Source organism: Pholcus phalangioides, unplaced genomic scaffold (genome assembly GCF_987345545.1).
Source record: "Pholcus phalangioides strain wild (caught in Gottingen) unplaced genomic scaffold, Ppha-v1.0 ptg000011l_1, whole genome shotgun sequence".
Lineage (NCBI taxonomy): Eukaryota > Metazoa > Arthropoda > Arachnida > Araneae > Pholcidae > Pholcus > Pholcus phalangioides.
The window spans coordinates 25,002,989-25,025,464 of NW_028301604.1; the positions used below are offsets into that span (position 1 = coordinate 25,002,989).

The 22,476-nt window shown below is 35.8% G+C and overlaps 1 protein-coding gene across 2 annotated transcripts in view; it reads left to right on the top strand.

The window, feature by feature from the left end:
- Positions 1-22,476, top strand: part of hlk (hulk) — a 350,573-nt gene that overhangs the window by 116,486 nt on the left and 211,611 nt on the right. For both annotated transcript variants that reach the window (XM_089239381.1, XM_089239380.1), the window contains exons 6-8: positions 2,613-2,795; positions 17,935-18,066; positions 19,031-19,213. In XM_089239381.1, coding sequence (XP_089095507.1) covers positions 2,613-2,795; positions 17,935-18,066; positions 19,031-19,213 — 498 coding nt within the window. The remainder of the gene's footprint in view (positions 1-2,612; positions 2,796-17,934; positions 18,067-19,030; positions 19,214-22,476) is intronic.

A 22,476-nucleotide genomic window follows, 5' to 3' on the forward strand; every position in this document is an offset into this window, starting at 1 on the left:
AGGGGCCGCAATTTTTCCAAAAGAAACCCTTTCCTTTCCCCACGGATGTTTCGAAAATTTTTGATTAAAATTAATTTTTTCCCATTAAATTATTATTGATTTTGAAAAGAGGCTTTCAGTTTAAAGTCCCTATAATATCATTTTTAGTGTTATTAGGTATGGCATTACCTTATTTCGTGGAGGAAAAGAGTGTATATGCAGGTGGTTGCATTCTTTACCACTGAAAAAAAGTCGGGCCTTTCTTTTTGCCATTAACGAATAACAGGGCTATATTAACCAAGAAAAAAAACATGCTTAGAGCATCAAAGGGAAAGGGACATCACAAAAGAAATCTACTTATTTTTCCTCTTGAAAACCTCCCCTTTCATTTGCGTTATCATCTGGTCTGGAGGTACCAATAGTGCGCACAAGGTAAATGTTTGTACTTTTTATCCGTGCGGTGCTTTAACCATTTATGTTCTATAGTATTCTGTAGCATGGACATCTCTAGATGATGACTGCCCCGGAGTGAAGCAACTTCGACGCTCCTCTGGAGTGTTAATTGCATGCCTTCCTGGGTACCTCTGAACTGTCATGTTTCCTTAGGGAGGCTTGAGAATTTTTCAGTCATAAATACCATCTGAATTATTCTCTCATATGTTCCGGAAGACAGATATACAATGTATGAATTCTAAATTTTGGCAGTTTTTTTACTACTGAGTTTCCGAAAAAAAAGTAAGACGTTTCTCCCTCCGATTTTTTTTCTTCTCTATTTAGTTATTTACCTAGTACCAACATTAGAGATATTTTGTTTCATGAACAGAGAGTTCATGCATAGAAATATTTAAGAGCACAAAGATCCGGAAATTTAGGATGCAGGCTACGTTGCTTGCAGCCCTGACAGTTCATTCTCCGATAAGACAATGTGTTTGCTTACTATTAAATAAATTATACCTGAGGTTTAGGCTAATTGCAGCTAGTGTTGTTAATATTTGGCAACCTATACCAGGGCGCTTTTTTGAATTTGAATATTCAAATGTTGAGATTGCAATCTTGGATTTTATTTGTGGCAAGAAACCTTTGGTTTTAAACAAATAATAAAATTGAAGAGCTCATATAAAGTGAGTCCCCCTTATAGAGTTTTCCAAAAACTCGTCATAAAAAACGTTGTAGGCGGGAAAACGCTTTAAACGGTAAATTTCGATAAGTGTTAGTAAAAGTTAGGATTACGAAAATAAGTCGTACTAAGCGAGAAAACTTTCTAAGTGAGAACGTTAAGCGGAATATACTGTGTAGTAATTTTAAATTAATCTACATTTTCATATACAGTTCCAATCGTGTTTCAGAATGTTTTTCTTTATTTTTGTGAATCCCAGTACTTGATTCGTTTTCTTCCATTAATTTACATTAATTAAACAAAAACAGCAATAAAAGATTCGAAAAATGATCAAAGTTATCGAATTGCAACATAACTATATGATAAAGATGATGAAACACTTTAAAAGTATGTCTGTTCAATATGATTCGAGCCACGATGAAATGTAAGCAGGTGGACCACGCTAATTATTATTAAGCATTTATAAATTTTGTCAAATTAATTAAAATGCGATTTCCTCTCAATATATCGTGTTCGATTGATTGCTATCTCAACTATCAACGCGTTCCTGAAATAATGAAAAAATGAATGTAATAAAATGAGTTTTCTTTTCTGAATAATTTTTTCCCTTTCAAGATTTACGTTCGTAAGTCGAAAAATATATAGGTTAGGGAGCGACTGCATGAAATTTTTTTTGCACCGGGCCACGAAATTCCTAAGCCCGGCCCTGAGCTGATTATGGGACTGTACCTTATTAAACTCTCGTGGGACTGTACCTTAAGGTCCGTCCCACGAGAGTTTGCTAGGGGACGCTGGGTAAAATAATTAAAGTTAATAAAAGTCTAAAGACAATAAAAGTCTTTGTTGGACATAAACCGCAAAAACCACAGCCGGCGTGAAGTAATCCGTACTTGTTCGGTCATTCACAAAAGAAGACGCTCGTTCCGCTGCCTTTGTATTGAAAGCCATAAAAATTATTGCTTCCCGAGGCGACCGCGGACTCTGACAAAGACTTTTATTATCTTTAACTTTAATTATCTTACCAAGGGTCCCCTAGCAAACTCTCGTGGGACGGATTTAATTATTAAAGGATAAATCCGATCAGTATTGTACATACTGATCTGATTTATCCTTTCTTTTTGTATTATGCTGTATTGAAATTTTTGAGTTTCTTGAATCGTATGTGTTTGTTGTTGTTACTTACGTTTGTAAGCCTCGTGGCATACTCTGTGGAACACGAGGAGTTGTTTCTGAAGGACCTAAATAAAAAAGAAAATAATATCCTGCAATATATAGGGTAGTGATCCATTCACAGTAACAAATAAGCTGAGCATACCTACTCATTCTCCTACATCAGAATTTCCTAGTCCCGATCGTCGGGAATAGAAAATTTTATCTCCAGAGAATGTCCAATATTATCTTTGTATCATAGAATAATTCAGAGTATTGAAAAAAGAATTGATACATTGTAGTATACTTTGCATGCAAAAGTTTGTTTGTATTTTGATCATGTTGTTTCATTTATGCTATGTTATAGATGACATTGGAGATAGAAAATGTCAAAGAGTGCTGGAAGAATTAGAAAGCATTGATGACGACACGAAACGTCATGGAATTCCATTTGTTAAAATCGAAGACAAAAAAATTGCTTCCGAATATGGAATAGAACTAGTTCCAGCACTTGTGTACTTTGAGCAGAAAATGCCTAATTTCTACCGAGGTTTGAAACTTTTTATTAAACAAATCCCTTTCAATTTTAATACTTTACGTACAGGTTTTTGGCAAAATATTTAAGTGACATACAATTGTAGTACCAGAGGTACGTCTAAAAAAGTGGTATCTGTTAATGTTGAAGAAATAAAGGGAAAATAAATGAGTGAAACAGATTTTCCCATTCTATCCCCCTCATTCTCAAACTTTTGTCTCACCCGCGGCTCCTCAGAAAAGTTTAGTAGATATTTTAACAATAAAAGAATCAATTCAAAGCATAAATACGCACACAAATCAATGTCGCCAGCGATGCCCCCCGAAAAATGTTAGTGACGCCCTCAGGATTCGCAATCCACACTTTGAGAAACACTGGGGTAGACTGTCGTACCATGGAACATCATTTTCAAACTTTTTCTTTTTGTCAGTACTTGCTGTAAAATTTCATTAAATTCATTTTGAATACGTCTTTTAAATCATCTTATGATACTGGGAGCATTCGCAAAAAGTAGCGTGACAAAATTCTTTAAGGGGACACGGGACCCGTGAAAGTCGAGAAATGCACAAAAATGAAGCATATATTTAAAAATTCATTAAAAATAGCTGAGTTACTCAATTTCTTAATTTTTGAGGGTTACATTTTTAAAGTATGTGTACTTTGATGTACATGCATTAAATTTGTAAAATATGTGTTTATTTTTGTTTCCAACCAAAAGTTGAAATTTTTTTTTTATAAAATTATCATAAAGATCGCCACCGCGCGCGCAATTTCATCTGCCCAAACTTGAATTTCTACGTAAAAAAAAAAATTGTTTACTGTCCTAAAAAGTTTGTTTCATGCAATGAACTAGCCTTTTTAAGATATGTGAATTTAAAGTATTTTTAAAAATTCAAAAACTTTAAAATTCAAAAACTTTAAAATTCAAATTTTACGGAATTTTTCAAATTTAAATTTTGATAAAAATTTTAAATTTCTATGGATGTCTACCATTCTAGTTCATTTTATGCGCCTAGGCAAGGGACACATACCAGACAAATTTCATGGAAATTGAAAATATAGTTCATGAGATATGCGCGCAATGGTAGAAAAACACAATCTGAGAAAAATGCATTTAAAGTTAAAATTTTTTTGATCCAGGAGAAAAAAATTTCCACCTTATCCCTATCAAAATGCTCCGGGTTTGTAAAACATCTCTGCCTTTCTCTTATGTTTGCTTTTTGACAAGAACAAAACCTTTCTTTTCAATTTCCTGGCTCGAATGAATGTCGAGTGTGACTGGAGAGTGTTTGCGGGCAGCATGTTGTATACGCTGCCCATACAGCTGCTATCTCTCAAAATACACTGGGTTTCATTCCAAGGGCTTCCAATGTTCTTAACCGGCCACGAGCACCGTCATTGAAGGCCACCACAGCTTCATTAATAGCGGTTTCTGATACCAACAGACTGACACCGGAGGTTTTAGGACAAAATTTCTAAATCACGGAGTAGAAAGATTCATTAAGGTTTTGAGTTTTGCCTTTCAGATATTTCTTCAGAAGCTGTGGGGCTGAAAGGTTTTCACTTCAGCCATCACTGGGGAAGGCACTTGGTTTAAATGTCTCTGAGAATTGTTTTCCTTTAGCTTCAGAGACCTTATATTTGCCCCAGGAGTTTTCGCCGTCGGGACAAAACATAAGTAGGGCTCTTCATCTGTTGACCGGTAATGACAGTATATTGCCCAAATTGCCTTTCTCATTCCTTGCAATGAACCGGTATTATCTATTATTGCATTATCATAAAAATCTGTGAGTTTATTAATTAATTGTTCATTGAGTCGTCCTTTACCACCCACCGGTTTGTTGTAGGATAGTTTTTCCCCCCGACTCTCTTTCTTCAACCGGGTTCCCATCCTTTTTTTCACATGGCAGATGCACTCTATTTTTTCCACCGGTATGTCATAAGGGGTTTCGAGTTTTTAATTGCAAGGAATGTCTTAGCGTCACCGTCTCCTATATACTCAATATACCAGGTATCTCTTTTTTATAGACCAGTTGAAAATACTCAGAAATCCATCAGTTTCCGTTTTGGCAGCACTGCCGGAATGATTTTGCCGACAGTTGGAAGCATGATTTTTCCACCATTTTTCACCGAATTTCTCTTTTATATGAATTATAAATTTTACAGAATGAGGAGCGCACATCTACACCAATTATTTTACCAGTTTCCATGGCAATAACACTACACATACCAATTCAGGGGTGACTAGAGCTTACCTGCCGCCCCTAAAGGCGACCCTGGTGGGAGGCTGGCAGGGCTTCAGTCAAGGGGACTGCTAGATAAACTAGCACCTCCTACAGATAGAAGGCCTCCGCACACTGCTTGTGACGTCAGCAAGTAGTCCATTTTCTCTCAGAATATTCAGGGGAAAAAAATTCCATGCTCATGCCAGTATCATCGTTGTGCGGAAAAGAAACGATCGGGCTCAGAATTGGTGATTTCTTTGCCCCACATCCAATCACCACGTGGTATTTGTGAACCAACCGGGAAGATTCTACGCCAAAATAAGAAATGAAATAGGATGCTGTATTTCGAAATGTGGGAAACTTGCTAGGTAATCTTAATGACGTTACAGATGAATTTGGCAACCCGTGCGGAAGCCTTCTATCTCTAGTAGGTGCTGGATAAACCTGATTTTTTTTAGAAGAAAGCCGCACACTATTGCAAAATGGTATGACTCAAAAGCGTGATGTCGTGTGAATTTTCACTGTGAAATTTTTAAAAACTTGAGTCTTAACCAAAGTCTACGCTGCCGCCTGGGTGCACCGCACCCTCGCTTAAGCCGCCCCTGCACCAATTAAAGATGAGTGGCCTCTTTTTTCCAAGTACCATCACCGCTCACTGTAATACCACTGAGATTTGTCGGCATATTTTTCTCCTCTTCAGCTGCTCTTTTCATGCAAAAATCTTCTGCTACACCTTTCACTGTATTTCTTTATAGTCAAAACATGTTTGTCATAGGATTTTTGTGTTATTGGTGGAGGCAAATTCATCACCGAGCAAAATGTTTTTAGACCGGCTAGTCCGTCCCTGACCAATGCACCTCATAGCATATATAGATCGCTTATTTATGTCTGATATTTTGGCCTGAGGACCAGCCAGCCTAGAATTTTTGCAAGTTTTCTTTTTTGAACAATTTTGACAGGAATAAAAATTTTGAAGAAAGTCCAATTCTGGAACTTTCTTCGACACTTACTGAACCACTATACTTCACGCTATAAATAACAGCTCCTGGACCACAACAGGATAAAAAGTTTTCAATAGTATCAACAAGAATTTTTAAATCAATAAGTCTAACCGGATAGCTCATTTTTTTCACTGGTTCGAGGGTTCAGTTTCAGTTTTTTTAGCTGAAGCAGTAGAGGTTTCTGAAATCACCGGAACGAGGACTGGGCATTTTCAAAGCACAATGATAAGATGATCACAAAATAAAAATAATTTCATTGGTTATCACACGCACAATAAATATCGAAAATGACACTGGTGAAAAGACGATTACAAAACAAAAAGTTCACAAGGTAAACTAGATTCACAGATAAGGACACACAACGAATATTAAAATTTAACACCGATGAAGGGGCGGTGAGACTTGTGAGCTCTTGAAATGGAAACTTCAAACTCTTGTGAACATGCAGTGTTAAAAATATAATGATAGTTCGTCTCTAATTAGCTATGAAAGCCCTCTATTTCTCACATGCTATCCATTCACGTGCATTTGGCCTAATTGCTCTGAATATATTTATTTCATTAAATTTGAATTTTTATTTATTTTCCTTTCATTAATTAATTAACTCTTTTTGATCGATTATTTCTTTTATTAAATCTGAAATTTGTTCCGATAATTCTGAAATTAATTTTTTCAACAAACTTTAAATTTTCATTAATTATGAACTTATTTTTTTCAAAAACTCTTAATTTTTTCGTGATTTATTACTTTTAACAATTCTGAAATTACTCTTGACAATTCCAAAATTATTCTCAATAATTCTGATTTCAATCAGTAGTTTTGCAATTATTGCTTTCAGTAATTCTGAGACTATTTTTTCATTAATACTAAAATTATTTTTTCAATAGTTCTAAAAAATGATTTATTTCATTAAGGCGTTTTTATATATTCTGTAATTATGTATACCTTTTAGATGCAGAGTTTGGCCTCCCGAAATACGTAGCCTGTATAAAATCATAGGGTAGAGTCCCCGACGAGAATATCATAGGGTAGAGTCCCTTTAATGTTTCAAATGCATTAATATTGATTCTGGAAATCATCTCACAGTTATAACTAAATACAAGAGTACAGATTTCAGCGGTCAGAGCTTTTTTTAAACTATTTTTCTCTCTCTTGTTTTTGGAATTTAATCTTTTTTCTATGTAACGTAGCTAATTTATAAAAATAATCAGCGGGCCTCTGCAAAAAGCTCGGAGGGCCACGGGTTGAAGACCCCTGGCCATGGCCTCCCCCAAGGGTGGATCTGACAGGGCTCTAGTCCTGGGGCCCGGGACATTTCTCATCATTTTTTGGTTTTTCAAACTATAAATTAACCATAGAAGGGCCCGTAAAAAGTGTGACCGGGGGCCCTGGCCTAAACGAGGTTGCGATTAGTTTTCACTTTAGTATCTACAATCGAATCCCGTTTTAAAGAATACTGTTATAGTGAAAAAGAAATCTCGTTTTAACAAACACTTTTCTAATCCCCCAGATAAGTCATTATAAACCTGGAATTATTTTATAACGAAATTTTGTTATAGAGCAAAGTGATTTCTCCGGTCTTTCAGAGTTCGTTATAACGGGATTCGACTATATTATATTTTGTTATCAGGTTTCATCTCAAATATGACTCGGAAAAATGAGATAAAGTTTTGTAATTTACTTGATTCCATCGAAGAACCTAAACTGATAGAAAGAGGGGAAAATGCAGTTGATTTTTTTTCCGATCACATACGTCAGATATCTATGATATAGCCCCGTTCACATTAAGACGACTTCATATACGTGTATTAAGGGGTTCTAGTTCACATGGGAAATAGAAAAAGCGGGTTTAAAACCCGCTTTAAGAATTTCACCAACGACTGCTCTCCATTTATTTCCTTACGAAGGAAAAAAAGTCGTCAAGTGGGTTCTAGAACTCCTAATGCTACCACAATATGTGCACATGTGAACGGGGCTTACGATAGAGGTAATGAAAATATCTCGGGCATTGTGTGTGAAAGTGTTTACATCAGGCACAAAACACATCACCATTTTTCATTGAGAAAAAAGTGACCCGAAAAACAATTTGTTTGATTCAATCATTGAATCTGATTGAAGATGGATTCAAGTGATAAATGAATTTAATGCAGGACTCAAATGCATGGCACCTAGGATAAATATGACTAAACAAATAGCAAGCGAGAAATATTACTCACAGAACAAATTAAATGTATAATACAGACTGCAAAATAAATTCAAGTGAATTTGTCTCATTAGTTCACCAATCTGACTTTCTTCAACTCGCTGCGTGCCGAGCGTTTGAAGCGGTGGGCATCTCAAAGCATTTAAGGCCCAGATCCCACTGCGTCGCGGCAGCACTCGAGGGGGAATCGAAAAGATATAGATTTATACTATACGCACACCCAATATGCCGCCTCCGCCGCTGGCGGCGGAAGCGACGAGTTTTCTGCCGCGAAAATTTACACTTTGGCGTATGGAAGACGGCGAAAAGGGAGGGGGTCAGGTACAGATATCAATGTTTTGAAGGGGGAAAAAAAGGCGGCAAAAAAAAAGCGATGTTTGTTCGCCACGAAATTCCTTATCTTGCGGCAAATCGACGAGCGGCGAAAAACTGGTGGGATCTCAGCCAAAATGGAAAATTAATGTATGAAAAAATGATGGCAATGTGTTAAAAACTGTTTATATTATTGAATATTGAGGCTATTCTTATGAATCCATATGGTATTGGGCGTGAGAAAAAAACATTTCATCAAAATTCATACTTCACAATCTTTGAACGCGTTTTTCTCAAAACATCAATTCTTGTCGTTGTGCGCATGATATCTCCTGAAGCATGTTTCCTATTTCCATGAAATTTGTCAGGTATATATCCCTTATCTAGGTGCATAAAATGAACTAGAATGGTAGACATCTCCAAAATTTTAAATTTTTATTAAAATTTTAATTTTGAAAATTTTAAAGTTTCTGAATTTTTAAAAATATTTTCACTTTACATATCTTAACTTAAAGATTCTAGTTCATTGTATTAAACATTTTAGAACAGAAAACAAATTTTTTTACGCAGAAATTCAAATTTAGGTAGATGAAATTGCGCGCGCAGTGGTGGTATGTATGATCATTTTTGAATTTTTTCCCACTTCTGCTTGTCAACAAAAGCAAACAAAAATATATTTTTAGAAATTTGGATGCATATCAAATTATACATACTTTAAATGTGACCCTCAAAAATTTGAAGAGAAAAATTGGGTAAATCAGAAATTTTTAATGAATTTTTAAATACATGCTAAATTTTTTACATTTTTCGACTTTCACGGTTCCTGTGTCCCCTTAAACGCTCATATCTCAAGTACTTAACGCAACTCAAAAGTAATGGTATCGTCAGATGCAAGCTGCAAAAATGAATTCAATGATATCACTTCGATTTTAATATATTTTCTCGTCTGGCCACCAGTCCCGATGCCCTGATTCGTAACAAATAATTTTCCGTTATATCTCGAGCAGTTCACAATGAAAATAGACAACATTGGTATCGTTTGTTAGCTATTCCAAAGACAAAGCCGATGATAATAATATAATTTCATAATGTCAGTACCTACTACGCGATTTAAGGCACAAAAAAAGTATTCATGTCAAAAATTTTGGCAGTGTCTATGACACAGCTCACCCCAATTTTTATCCGTATCTGATTTGGATATTTATTTTTTAAATAGAAAACATGACTTGAAAACATTAATTATAAATATCCGAAGCATGCGTAGTAACCTTTGAAAATAAATAGTTCGGATAATGATAAAGCATGTGGTTATGACGTTATTGTTGCAAAGACGTTAAAAATAATGTGTAAATATCATTCTACATTTTTGATTCTCTATCATCATGTCAATACTGAATGTTGTAAGTGAAATTTGTGGGAAAATTAAAATACGCAATTGTGTTAAACCTATCTATAAGACCAGAAATAAAAATAATTTAACAAATTATCGCTTCACTTATTTTGCCCATACTCTCAAAAATAATCGAATCAGTCGTGAATAATCAAATTCTGGATCAATTGATAAACAGTTATTTCTCGAGTTCACAGTTTTGTTTCCGAAAAAATATAAATACTGAAAGTATTTATATTTTTTAGAGGGTTAGATTATTGGGTTAGATTGCGTTGGGAGCGATGGGAGAAAAAAATTTCTGAAGAAGGGGGCGATGGAACAAAAAAGGTTTGGGAAACTATGGTCTAGTTCATGAAAATCAGCTACTACTTGTCGAAGAGATTGTGTACTCGGAGGAAGACCATGGTCTGGAGGTGCATGAGGATGGCATTCGAGAACTAATGGTGAAAAGTGTCTAAGAGTTGACGGTAGATGAAGTAATGGATCTTTTTTTTGCACGCACCAGCAAGAGTTCACGGACGGTATCTCATCTGAGGAAGAGAGAGGTCCCTTACAAATAAAATAAAACTAGAAAGATGTGCAGAATGTGGGAATCTCTGTGCAAAACACTGTAGGAAAACCCACCCAAATAAAGCTGTAGCACAGTGTGCGATCAATGAATCTGTCTAACGAACACTGCAATTTCCCATTCGCCAGAAATCGAAAAAAATTAGGCAAAAGCAAGCGGGATATTTGATAAGGTTCTTCTCTTAAGTTTGCAAACAAAATTGAGTCTCTATATATATATAAATCGTCCTAAACTGCAGTCCTCCCCCTCTATCGTCGTTTATAGTAAGTTAATTTGCAAACATTATATATTATTGCTTTTACATATTGATTGAATGCCGTTTTTATTAGTCATTTTCATGTGAATTGTGGAACGAATTATCCGTGTTCCCATTATTCCCTATGGGGAAGTTTGATTCGAATAACGAGCTATTCGTATAACGAGCACGTTAGTCGAACGAATTAAGCTCGTTAACCGAAGTTCCACTTTATATCCGAGTTGCTATTTTCTTCTGTGATGTGAATAAATCGCAATTCCATCAGCCACAATTTTTTTAAATTAGCATTCTTTTAATTTTTATGAATTATGTCTTCACAAAACAAACACAAAAAGCTAAGGCCTGTAGTTATTGACTCGTTATGCGAGAGAATTGTACGTCATACCGTTCCGCTGATTTGTTTGAATAGCAAATGATCAGAGATGATATTACGAGAGGAAAGAATATACCCAACTTTCTATGAATATTAGAAAGAAAGAGAGAGAGAGAGCTCTCTTGCACATGCCATACGTACATACCATTTTTCTAACGATTCACAAACAACTGTTGGTCGGAACAGTTTCCGTACGAGTTCGTAATTGAGCAATCACCATGAATATACAAATTCGAGATTTTTTCGGGTTTTGGCAATATTGCGTGCTTTTTTTTTTTTTTTTTTTTCATATTTTGGCAGTTGTTTCTTGTTTCAGAAGTTTTATCCAATTATGCTAGAGTAAATTTACTTAACGAGTATTTTCGATTACATCATGTTGTTTCATGTCTAAACTACATGTAAGGATTGGTGATCTAAAAACTGAAGAATGTGTGTGCGCTGCCGTAAATGACCTCGGATTGAGCTATAATTGATAATGTGCTTGTACATTCTAGTAATTTCACTGTTTCCCCCCATGAACTATAGAAAGATCAGAAAAATAGGGATAATTCGATAAAAAAACAATGAAACGAAAAGATAACACAAAACTGTGATACGAGCGAGTAGCATTTTCTGCTACTATGGCTGCAACGCATAGGCATTTTGAACGAGGAATGAAATTTTGAAGACTTATCCTGAGTTCAAGATTTTCGGAAGACTTGTAATATCTGGAGATGATGATTTTAGGAAGAAAATTCATCTTTACCTCCACAGGGACCCGATCCCCGATCTTTCAACTGCCAGACGAATGCTCTACCCCTAAGCTATGGAAACAGGGAGTCATATTTTCTCCTTAGAGCTGTATGCGCCGAAAGACTCCGCGCAGTGGACGGCGGCAACAATCAACTAACAGCTCGTAAATGACATCAGAGGCCACCAGATTGCGACATATATGCCGACGAAGATGTCCTCTCTACTTGTTAATACAAGATTTTCGGAAGGCTGGTTATATCTGGAGATGATGATTTTAAGAAGGATATTTTTTCATCTCCGACTCCGGGAAATCCTTGCCACCAGAGTTCTTTCGGAAAAGAGCTCTCAAAGATTGCAAAAGCACATTGATCATAAGTGGGAATACTTAGGGGGAAATGGAAGTTTCAAACCTGCAACTATTGAAATAAATTTGCATCTAAAAACCTATGGAGTGGTCTACGTACATTGTATTTCGTAAGCAGAATAATGAACAAATTTGTCGAAACCGTTTGCTTTTGCATGAAGACAGTCTCTTTTGGCCTTGCTAGGCAAGTATCAAGAGTACGCAAGGCAGAAGATTCTTATGCTTAAACGATTCTGTATACCTGCATACTTCATCTACGACCAGTGAGAAGTGGTGATTTTACATTTATTGTCCTTGTTTTTTCAACAACAACGGTGGTGATGAAGTTCTATTACTACTAAAGAAGTCATATGCTTTTAAAGCACAGAACCTGATGACATTTATCACAGGTTCCTTAGGAAATATGCTAATGAACTGTTTTTGCCTGACCCACAGTTTCACAGAATAATGTTGCCAAGGTTGTCGTCTGACGGGAATGGAACTAGCTCTAAAGTTGTTCCCATTCCCCAAAAAAAGAAGGTAGTAGAGAAACTATGTATCTCCAATTGAATTAGACGTGCTCCCTCACGAAAATCTGGAAATTATTATTAAGAAGCGACTGTTGAAGTGGATGGAAGACCAATGTGCTGTTGAACAACCAGTATTGGTTTAGGAAGAGACGGCCGTGTGTAACAACCTTCCTATGCATTTACGATGATGTAATTAAGGCTTTAGCGAAAGTTAAAAACGTGAACGTTGTCTTTCTGGATTTTCAGAAGGCGTTTGATCGGGTCCAACATTATCTACCTTTTAAAGTTTTTGCACGATATCGAGATTGGAGGTGATTTATTGAATCGGATAGATTCAGTGTTAAACCACAGGCAACAATGGATCATTGTGAATAGGGAATTTTCTGACTGCAGGGAAAATGTCACAAATGAAGTCCCGCAAGGAAGTTTCCTTGATCCCATTCTTTTTTCCCCTTTTTATCAATAAACTCGATCAGGGTTTGTTAAGGAATTCGCAGACGACGTGAAACTAATGGATGTAATCTGGAATTCCAGCGCTACAACGTTGTTCCACGCAAACTTCAATACGATCGCAGCATGGGTAGATGAGTCGATTATGTCGTACAGCATCGACAAGTGTACGGGTTCTCACTTCGTCTCTAATAAATGCTATACTAAAAAATGCTATTTTTAAAATCTCTGACTATATCTGTACCAAAAATTGGAAAAAACGTAGCCTTTTTTTAAGATATTAAGAAGCGTTTGAGAGTATATTAAACACAAATTATTAATGAAAAATTGTACAACGCAACATTATAAGGGGGGGGGGGATTTATAACTGGTTAAGAAGCTCTACAAGGAAAATACAAGGTGAGCTAAAATTGAAAGGCGATATCGATACGATGGAAGATTATACATGAAAAAGACAACGGCGCTGAAATGCAAGAGGGAAAAACAGACGTATAATCATTGTACTTGGATTCAGGACTTTTCAGATATAGTTATCAATTGGTTATTGTTATCATAACCCTGACTCCCGATGCGATCACATTAAGTGGCCTCGACTGTACTCAATATTAGAATTTTAATCTCCGGAATATTGTGTGAAAATTTTTTTAACTATTTATAACGCATATATCCTATCAACTGTTCAATATGTATTATTATACTCGTATGTGCATTGGGGGGGAGGCTATGACTGCAATATTCAACTTCTAAATAAAGAAATAACAAAAGTTTGTACATAATCACATATGACTTATCTTTAGATTATAATAATTTAATAAATAATAATTAATCCATTAAATTGTAATGAGCTAATGCTCAAACAATAAATTTTCAATTCATTCATTAAATATCAAATGAATGATTATAGATTGAATTAGTGTGAAAATGACAAAAAATAACATGTAAACAGTTAATGCAAAAGTTTAGGAAGTCATATTTTCGGCAAAATCAAAAAATTATTCAATATATCTGTGTGGTTGAAAATGTCCCCCCTCTTTAAATAAGTTTTTTAACGCAGGTTTCCATTGAAGAAATCAATTCCCACATTATTTGCGACTTGATTCTGTTAGAACCTGTCGTGTCTGTATGTAATGCTGAGAATTTCGACGATCTGTAACCTTGTCAGCAGCAATCCCGAGATATCTCGTCAAACTTTATTTGCTTCATTTCCGTCAACCAAATTTATTTATTTATACAATATTGTTGGCCCTAGGCCTATACGAGAGAATGCGGTTGAATGAGACATTATTTGATATCGCGCAAAAAACTAATGATAGTACGGGGAGTTGACAATAGAACTGGGGAGATTGTTCCATTCACCAATGGTATGAGGAAAGGAGCTGTATTTAAAACAGTCAAAGTGAAAACAAAAACAGGTTTTATTTTAAGGCAATGGTCGAGTCCTCTGGAGATGTGGGATGGTTTGGCTGAAACACCAGAAGTATAAAAGTTAAGATGACCATGATAGATCTTATAAAACAGAGTTAGTCAAGAAATAAGACAAAGAGTAGCAAGTGGGAGGATATTAAGTTCGTTTTTAAGTTCGGACACAGAAACAAAAGGTGACCAGCAGTTGTAGATGAAATGGGTGGATTTATTTTGGATTGATTCGGGTTTGTCTGTATTAATGGAGGTGTCCCAAATTTCAGTGGTGTAGGAAAGTACGGGAGGGTTGTAAGTTTGATAGCAGAGCAGACTGATATCCCGAGTGGAATGTTTGAGGTTGCGGCGGAGGAAGAAAAGTTTGTTGAAGCATTTGTCTCTCTCTGGGAGACGTAATCAACATGTTTGTTCCGAAGTAGGTCAGCTGAGACCATGACGCCGAGGTATTTAATTTCAGAAACTTGTGATATGGTTGATATCGATTGAGCAAAAGTATTCAAGAGGAAGTAATTTACGGGTAACTCTCTCATGAAAACTGTTTTTGAAATATTGATGGGCATCTGCAATAGTGAACACCAGAGGTAGAAGCCAAATTATTTTGGAGAAGTTTTTGATCGGACTATCGGTGAATGACACTGTAAATCACGCAGTCATCTGCAAAGAATCTAGTGGTGCAGTTGAGGGATTCAGGGAGGTCATTGATGTAAATTAAGAATAATAACTGGAAGAGGACCGATCGTTGAGGGGGTACCAGACTGTACGGAAGCTGATAAGGAGTTATGAGCTTTAAAATGAGCAAACTGTTTGCGATATTTCAGGAAAGCCTTAACCCATTTAAGCAATTGTACGTTGAGGCCAAGATTAGAGAGTTTGACAAGTTTGTCATGTGGAACTTTATCGTAAGCTTTAGAGAAAGCATGGAAAATAACATCCGTTTGCAGTTTTTTATCGATAGCTCCCGAGAGGTCGTGGATGAAGAGGGCCAGTTGAGAGGTTGTAGAAAGGGCTTTTCTAAAGCCAGGTTGATTGGGGGACAAGTTGGTGGAGGCTAAGAGGGTACGGATTTCTTTTGCTACAATGTGTTCGAAGATTTTACAACAGAAATGAGTGATTGCTATTGGCCTAAAGTTAAGGGGATTAGAAAGTGAATCTGATTTGTGGATTGGACTAATTTTATTGGTTTTCCAATCGTTGGGGAGGACAGCAGTATTTAGGGAAACATTGAACAAAATCAAAAGATAGTCGGATAGTCATCAACACAGAATTTAAGCATGGAATTTGTGATGTCGTCGGACCTACAGCATAAGGTTTTAATTTTTTTCAATAATTTTAGAGTACCCTCTTTGGAGAAAAATATTGGGGGTGAGTTGTGAGTAGAGTCAATAAATAAGTATTGAGAAGAGGAGTCTATTGGAAAAACCAAGCAGAACGCTAAATTGAAATACAAAATAACTCTTACAACATTTGCTAAAAATAACTCGTCAAACTTGAACTGCTTTATTTCAGCAACCCCAAAATATATCGTCTTCTGAAAACGCATTGAAAATATTTTTACCGTAAAACACGTTTTCCATCCCCCTCTCCAACCAATCAACTGCCAGTGGGTGGAGTCAGCTCTTGTTCAAGGTTAGATAAGAGAAAAAGTGAGGAAAAGAGATTTTGTTTTTCCCTTTTCTTTCAGCACAGTAAAGAAATATACACTTGGTATAAATAATACAAAAACAATTCCCAAAAAAAACTTCTCTTCCTATAGAAAGCCACACACATCATGACAGGTGTTTTTGTGTGATAGTGAGGGGAATAAAAGTGATGAGCGTAATAAATTTTCTTGTTGGGGAGGGGGGGCGAAGAAGTTATCAGCTCGCAATCGGAAAAAAGGAATAATTCTTCTCAAGAATAGGTGACAATTTGCGAAGGTTTCGCAATTTTAAAAGTGACAATTATAATGCAGATCATGAAAATTTAAAAACTGCTTAAAGGGTTAAGAAATTTTATTGATACCTGCCCATTGCAGCAGAACGCAGTTTTAATCATCAGGGAGAGAACCACAACCTTGCCTGCATTAATATTGATCAGTAGTTCCTTATGAAAATTGTGTCAATAGTTTCTCAATCCATATGTACCGTCAAGGTTCTATTTTTTCTCATCGCTGAAAATAGTTGAATTACCCCATTCTAGCCCATATCACACTTGCGAGCCCACCATAATATTGTTTTGTGCTCAGGTATCAAAGCTGATTTTTTCAGTTTTTTGAAGTACTATTGTACCTGTTTCTGGTATACATCTACCAATTGTATTCATTGGCACTGAGAGTCCAGACAAGCTTTTAGTTTGTCGTACAGTCATCCTTTGCATAGATGTAGAGCTTTCGATTCTTCTGTCATCTCTTGTGTGATACGTGGCCTTCCTGATCGATGTTTGGTTCTATACAGATACCAGGTGCAGATAAAACTTCCACATTTTGCTAATTTCTTCAGAACTTTTTTTGCAGCCCGTGGCATCTCAAATTTGAGAGTAAATTTTATCAAAGATAATATTATAATATAGTCTATAATTTGTGTCACACTATAGTCAGGTTGAATAGTTGAAATGGCAATCATTTATTCCCAAGTGGTAGAGTAAGGTGAGTATCTTATTGACTTGGTAGCCCAAGTCAATAAGATACTCACCTTAAGTACCAAAGGATGTTTAGAGGTATTGCGCGTTCGATACCCTATTCGTCTTTGTAAAAACTTTCCTGACACGGTACAACAGAATCTACGACATGACCACAGAAAAAGATTGCTTCTCCATGCCCCCCCCCCCCTCATCCTGAAGCAGGGATCCCGACCAGACTTTCACGGGCCCCCTTTATGATGAATTTACAGCGTGAAAAAAACAAAAATGGCGAGAATCTTCCCATGCCCCAAGGCTAGAGCCCTGTCAGCCCACCCCTTGGGAATGGCCATGGCTTCCGCAAGTTATCCCACACAAACGGATTAACGCACCAACTTCTCGGTGAGTATAAAAAAAGCTGTCGTTCTGAATCGGCAATAAGTTGTAGGTCTTGGTCTAATCAGCCCTCGCGTGCAAAAAATTACCATGGTGCGACAAAAACGATCAACGAACGACCATTAGTGAGAATTTAAGTTATGGTGAAGAGGATTGAATTTTTCTCTTGCTTCAAATTCGTATTCTCTAATCTGAGCTTTCACTTGATTTCTTGTTTTCAAACGTGTTTTGACCATATATTTATTATGTTTATGACTATTATATTGAAAAATAGTGACTAGACTATTATATTTGTATCTTATAATATCAATGTTTCAATTGTTTGATTTATATATTGTGTTCTCCCCATGTTTCTCTTCAGGTGATCTGACTAAAGAAGAACTTGTTCTAGATTGGCTCGTAAAACAAATGAATTCTGATGAAATTGAAGACGTGACTGATAAAGTTTTGCAGCTCATGATAAAAAATACACATGAGTTATCGGTGCTATTCTGTAAGTTATAAATTCAATTTATTTTCAACACTTCAGTTGAATATCCTTTATTCATCAAAAGACGTGCATTTCTTTGGCATTAAAAATTCGTGACATATTGTGTAATTCCATGTCTAAAATCATGGATCTGTTTAAAAACACTTAATAATTTCTTAATACAAACTACCTACAGTCGCATATTATTTGCAGTTTTTTTCCTCTTAGAGGTCAGAATAAAAATATATATTTGAGAAAACTCATTTATAAGGCCGGCATTACACTATAAAAGTTTTAGAAAAGCTCTTTTATAAAGCTTGAAAAATGCAGCCAATATGCGTATCGGTTACATTTGAGCGAATGTAACTGATTGTAACCGGCTTATTAGTAGCTTTTTGCAAGAAATACTGACTATAATCTTGGGATTTTTTCATCAGGAAAATAAAAAACACGAAATACAGTTCGATACACAAATAGTTTTTTTTTTGTGTTAACATGCAATAGTAGGTTTAGCAGAGAGTGAAAATTTAAAAAAATTTTAAATTAAATATTTTGGCTTAATATTTCAATTAAACTCGTAAGACTTCTTTTGTTGAACTTCTAATTAGAAAATTGTTTTGCTCATGATAAGTTTCAGGTAATTGGGACCAAAAAAATTCATTTTTTAATATCCATAGTCTCTTGCAAAATAAATGGCATTTATATAATATATAAATTATATTTTATATAAATATAATATCATAAAATAACATAAAATATCATAAATGACTTAATAATTAACTCATTTGATTTTTTTAATTTGAAGTATGTCTAGTATCAATGGTTCAAAAGCTGAAACGTGTTTGAGGACTTTGTTTCTGTATAACCAACATTAATTAAACTACCATAGGTTTTCTCAAAAGGAGGACAATTTTCAACATTGTGTGAACAGTATTTTATTTAACATTTGAAGAGAAAAACAATTGCTTATAGTACACTTGTTTTCCAGATGACAAAGATGAGGATGCACACATGAATATTTTGAAAAAGCTGGAGGATGTTGATGATGAAATGGATAAACTTGGTGTTCCATTTGTCAAGATCGATGATATCAAGCTAGCAGAAGATTATGGCATATCTACGCTACCGTCACTTGTTTTCTTTGAAAACCAAGTGCCGAATTTCTACTCGGGTAAGAAAACCAGTCTATCCAAGCTGTATCAACTACTCTTTAATAAGTTATATGAGGGGGGTCACAAAAGTAATGATTATTCAGACAGCGATTCATTTCAGATGAAATTAAGATTCATCTTGATATCCCTGACGAGTGGAGAGGAAGACTTATTACAGTATAACCTCCTCCGAATCTAGGGGAATCCAGATTAGCGAATTTTCCGGATTATGAATCAAGTCTTTTTATTTCTCAAGTTTTCATATTTAACCCTTGCGGTACTTTGAAATACCACTTTCTTTTAACTCCTGCTTAACATTCCTTACATACGTTTTTGGGTGTTGGTATTTTGAAGAATAAAGGCTGTGTAACTACGTATTTTACGATTACCAGATGATAGCACAAGTGTGGGGCTATTAGTTTCTTAAATATGTTAATTAGTAAAATTCAGATGTTTCACCTCTGTAGAAGTGTTTATTGCATTACACTTTTGTGCAATGCAGTAACACTACTTTCACAAAACGTTCCCTAACAAATGTGTAAAACAAATTATTGCTTTCTCTGTTATAAAATAAATAAATATTCATTATTATGTATTCAACATATTTGAATTTGTATTATTTTTGTTGTAAGCGTATAAGTGATGACGAAACTTTTTCAAGTACCAGGTTAATTAATTCGTTGTGCACTAAATAATTTTTGAATTTTTTTTGTTTTTAGGCTTTAGTTAGAACTAAAATAACCTACCAAAAATTTTCATGATAATTATTTCAGAATGTGGTATTGAAAGGATTAAAGCAGTGATATGCCTCATTGAGCCCTTTCACTCATATTTAACTTTGAAAAAAATTCATAGTGATAAATATGCATATAATAACAGATAATTAAACTATATATAATTTCTATTTGACACACCATAACTAGCTATACATAGAAAAGAAAACCTTTATCATGGTTCCTACAACCTGAAAAGTCGAGATCAGACAAGATAGTCATTGAAAGTCGGGGAAATTTCTAAACAATGCAACATTTCTTCAAGAGATTGTGAAAAACTGGTTGAAAAAAAATAGGATATGTATATTTTTTTCATGCATACACACATCTTCACACTCACTTTTATTTATATTTATTTTAGTTTCTTTTCCGTGTTCCTTCCTACTGAGTGATATCCCTCACTTTCTTTTCCTCCCTTTATTCTTATCTTTTTATGGCTTTTTTTTCATCAACTCTTGTTTACATTCTTTTTTTCTTTGTAAAATTTTTTAAAAATCAAAACACCAGATTTTTAAATGTTGAAGTGTGTTTAGAAGCACGAGGTTTATCGAGGATCACTGAATACATTAATCAAGTAATATAAAATAAGCAAGTTTAAACAAAAAAATTAGTTTTTTTTTTACATTTTGAACATACTTTACCAAAAATTTGATAAAAATCAAACATTCACATTTTATTTTACAAATTTAGAAATCGTTGATATGAGATCAAAGCAAATCAATGTAGAGGTGATAGTAACTGGTCTGAAATTAAGGGGATTTGAAAGAACCTGATTTATATCGTCAGATCGTATCGTCAGATTTCACTGTAACTTTTCCTCGGGTAAGGTTGATAACAAAAGATTGGTTCCTTGTTTTCGGAGAACTAACTTTGATGTTTTGCGAAGAAGGTTAGCGGAAGTTTTCAAAGACCGGTTGGAATCAGTAGGGGTGGTAAGTCAATGGGAAGAATTTAGTACGAAGCTGTCCTCTGTTTTGCACGACGTCATACCCTTTGTTCGAAAAAAGCGTGTTTGTACATCACACCCTCTATGGTTCACGGATAGCGTGCGGAACCTTTATCTTGAAAAGAAAAGAGCATTCAGAGAGTATAAAAGTGGACGAGGTGACCTATCATTGTTTACTGATAAAAGAAGACTGTTGAAGAAAGCGATAAGGGATAGTAAAAAGCAAGTTGAATCTAGGTTGGCAGATAACATTGGCTCTGACCCAAAATCATTTTTTCGATACGTCAATAATGGATGTAAGGGGACAGTTGGCCCCCTCTCGATAGGAGGCTCAAAAGTAGAGAGCAATGTAGGCATGTGTAGTGCTTTCAATGACTTTTTCGCGTCGGTTTTTAATGGAGATAATGATATTCGATATACGGGTGTTGCATGGGGTAATAAAACGCTCAACGATATTCAAGTGGAAGACGTGGAGGTCCTAAATCTTCTAAGAAATGTATGTGCAAGCAAAGCACCAGGACCAGATGATATCTATCCCAGGGTTCTCAGGGAAGGTGCTAATGAATTGTTGGGGCCAGTCGCACAGATATACAGGAGTAGTGTTGCTGAGGGTATCGTCCCGAGAGATTGGAAACTGGCTAACGTTGTTCCGATATTTAAGAAGGGTAGTAGAGAAGTGGTGTCTAATTATCGTCCAGTGAGTTTGACGAGCTCCCTCTCGAAAATTTTGGAAATTATCATCAAAAGGCAGTTTGTGAAGTGGATAGACGAGAATAATGTATTGTCGGATAATCAGCATGGGTTCAGGAAGGGGAAGTCATGTGTAACTAACCTCCTTTGCTTCTATGATTACGTGACTAAGGCTTTGGGTAAGAGCAAAAATGTCGACGTTGTTTACCTTGATTTCCAGAAGGCATTCGATCGGGTCCAACATGGCAAACTCTTGAAGCGTTTACACGAGATTGGAATAGGGGGCAACTTGCTGAATTGGATAGAATCGTGGTTAAGAGATAGGTCGCAACGAGTTATGGTGAACGGGGAATTCTCTGGTTGGAAAGACGTCACAAGTGGAGTTCCTCAGGGAAGTGTCCTTGGCCCCATACTTTTTTCACTTTTTATCGATAAACTCGATCAGGGTATCGATGGAATTACTAGCAAATTCGCAGATGATGTGAAGCTAATGGGGGTAATCGGGAATGAAAGCGATAGGGAGTTGCTCCAGACCAACTTAAACAAGATTGCAGCATGGGCAAATGAATGGAGCATGACGTTTAGCGTAGATAAGTGCATGGTCGCTCATTTTGGTTCGAACAACCCACGGTTCTCTTACGAGTTGAATGGTGTCACTATCCCGGATGCAACTAGAGTCACCGATTTGGGAATTCTCATTGACGAGCGACTTAAGTTTTCTGAACATTGTTCAGCGGTTGTCAAAAAATCGAATAGAATGCTTGGTCTCATTTTCAAAAAGGTCTCTTCGCGTTCTCCTAAAGTCATTCTTCCTCTTTTTCGAGGCTTAGTTCGTCCTGGACTGGAGTATGCTGTAAGGTTTTGGAGACCATAC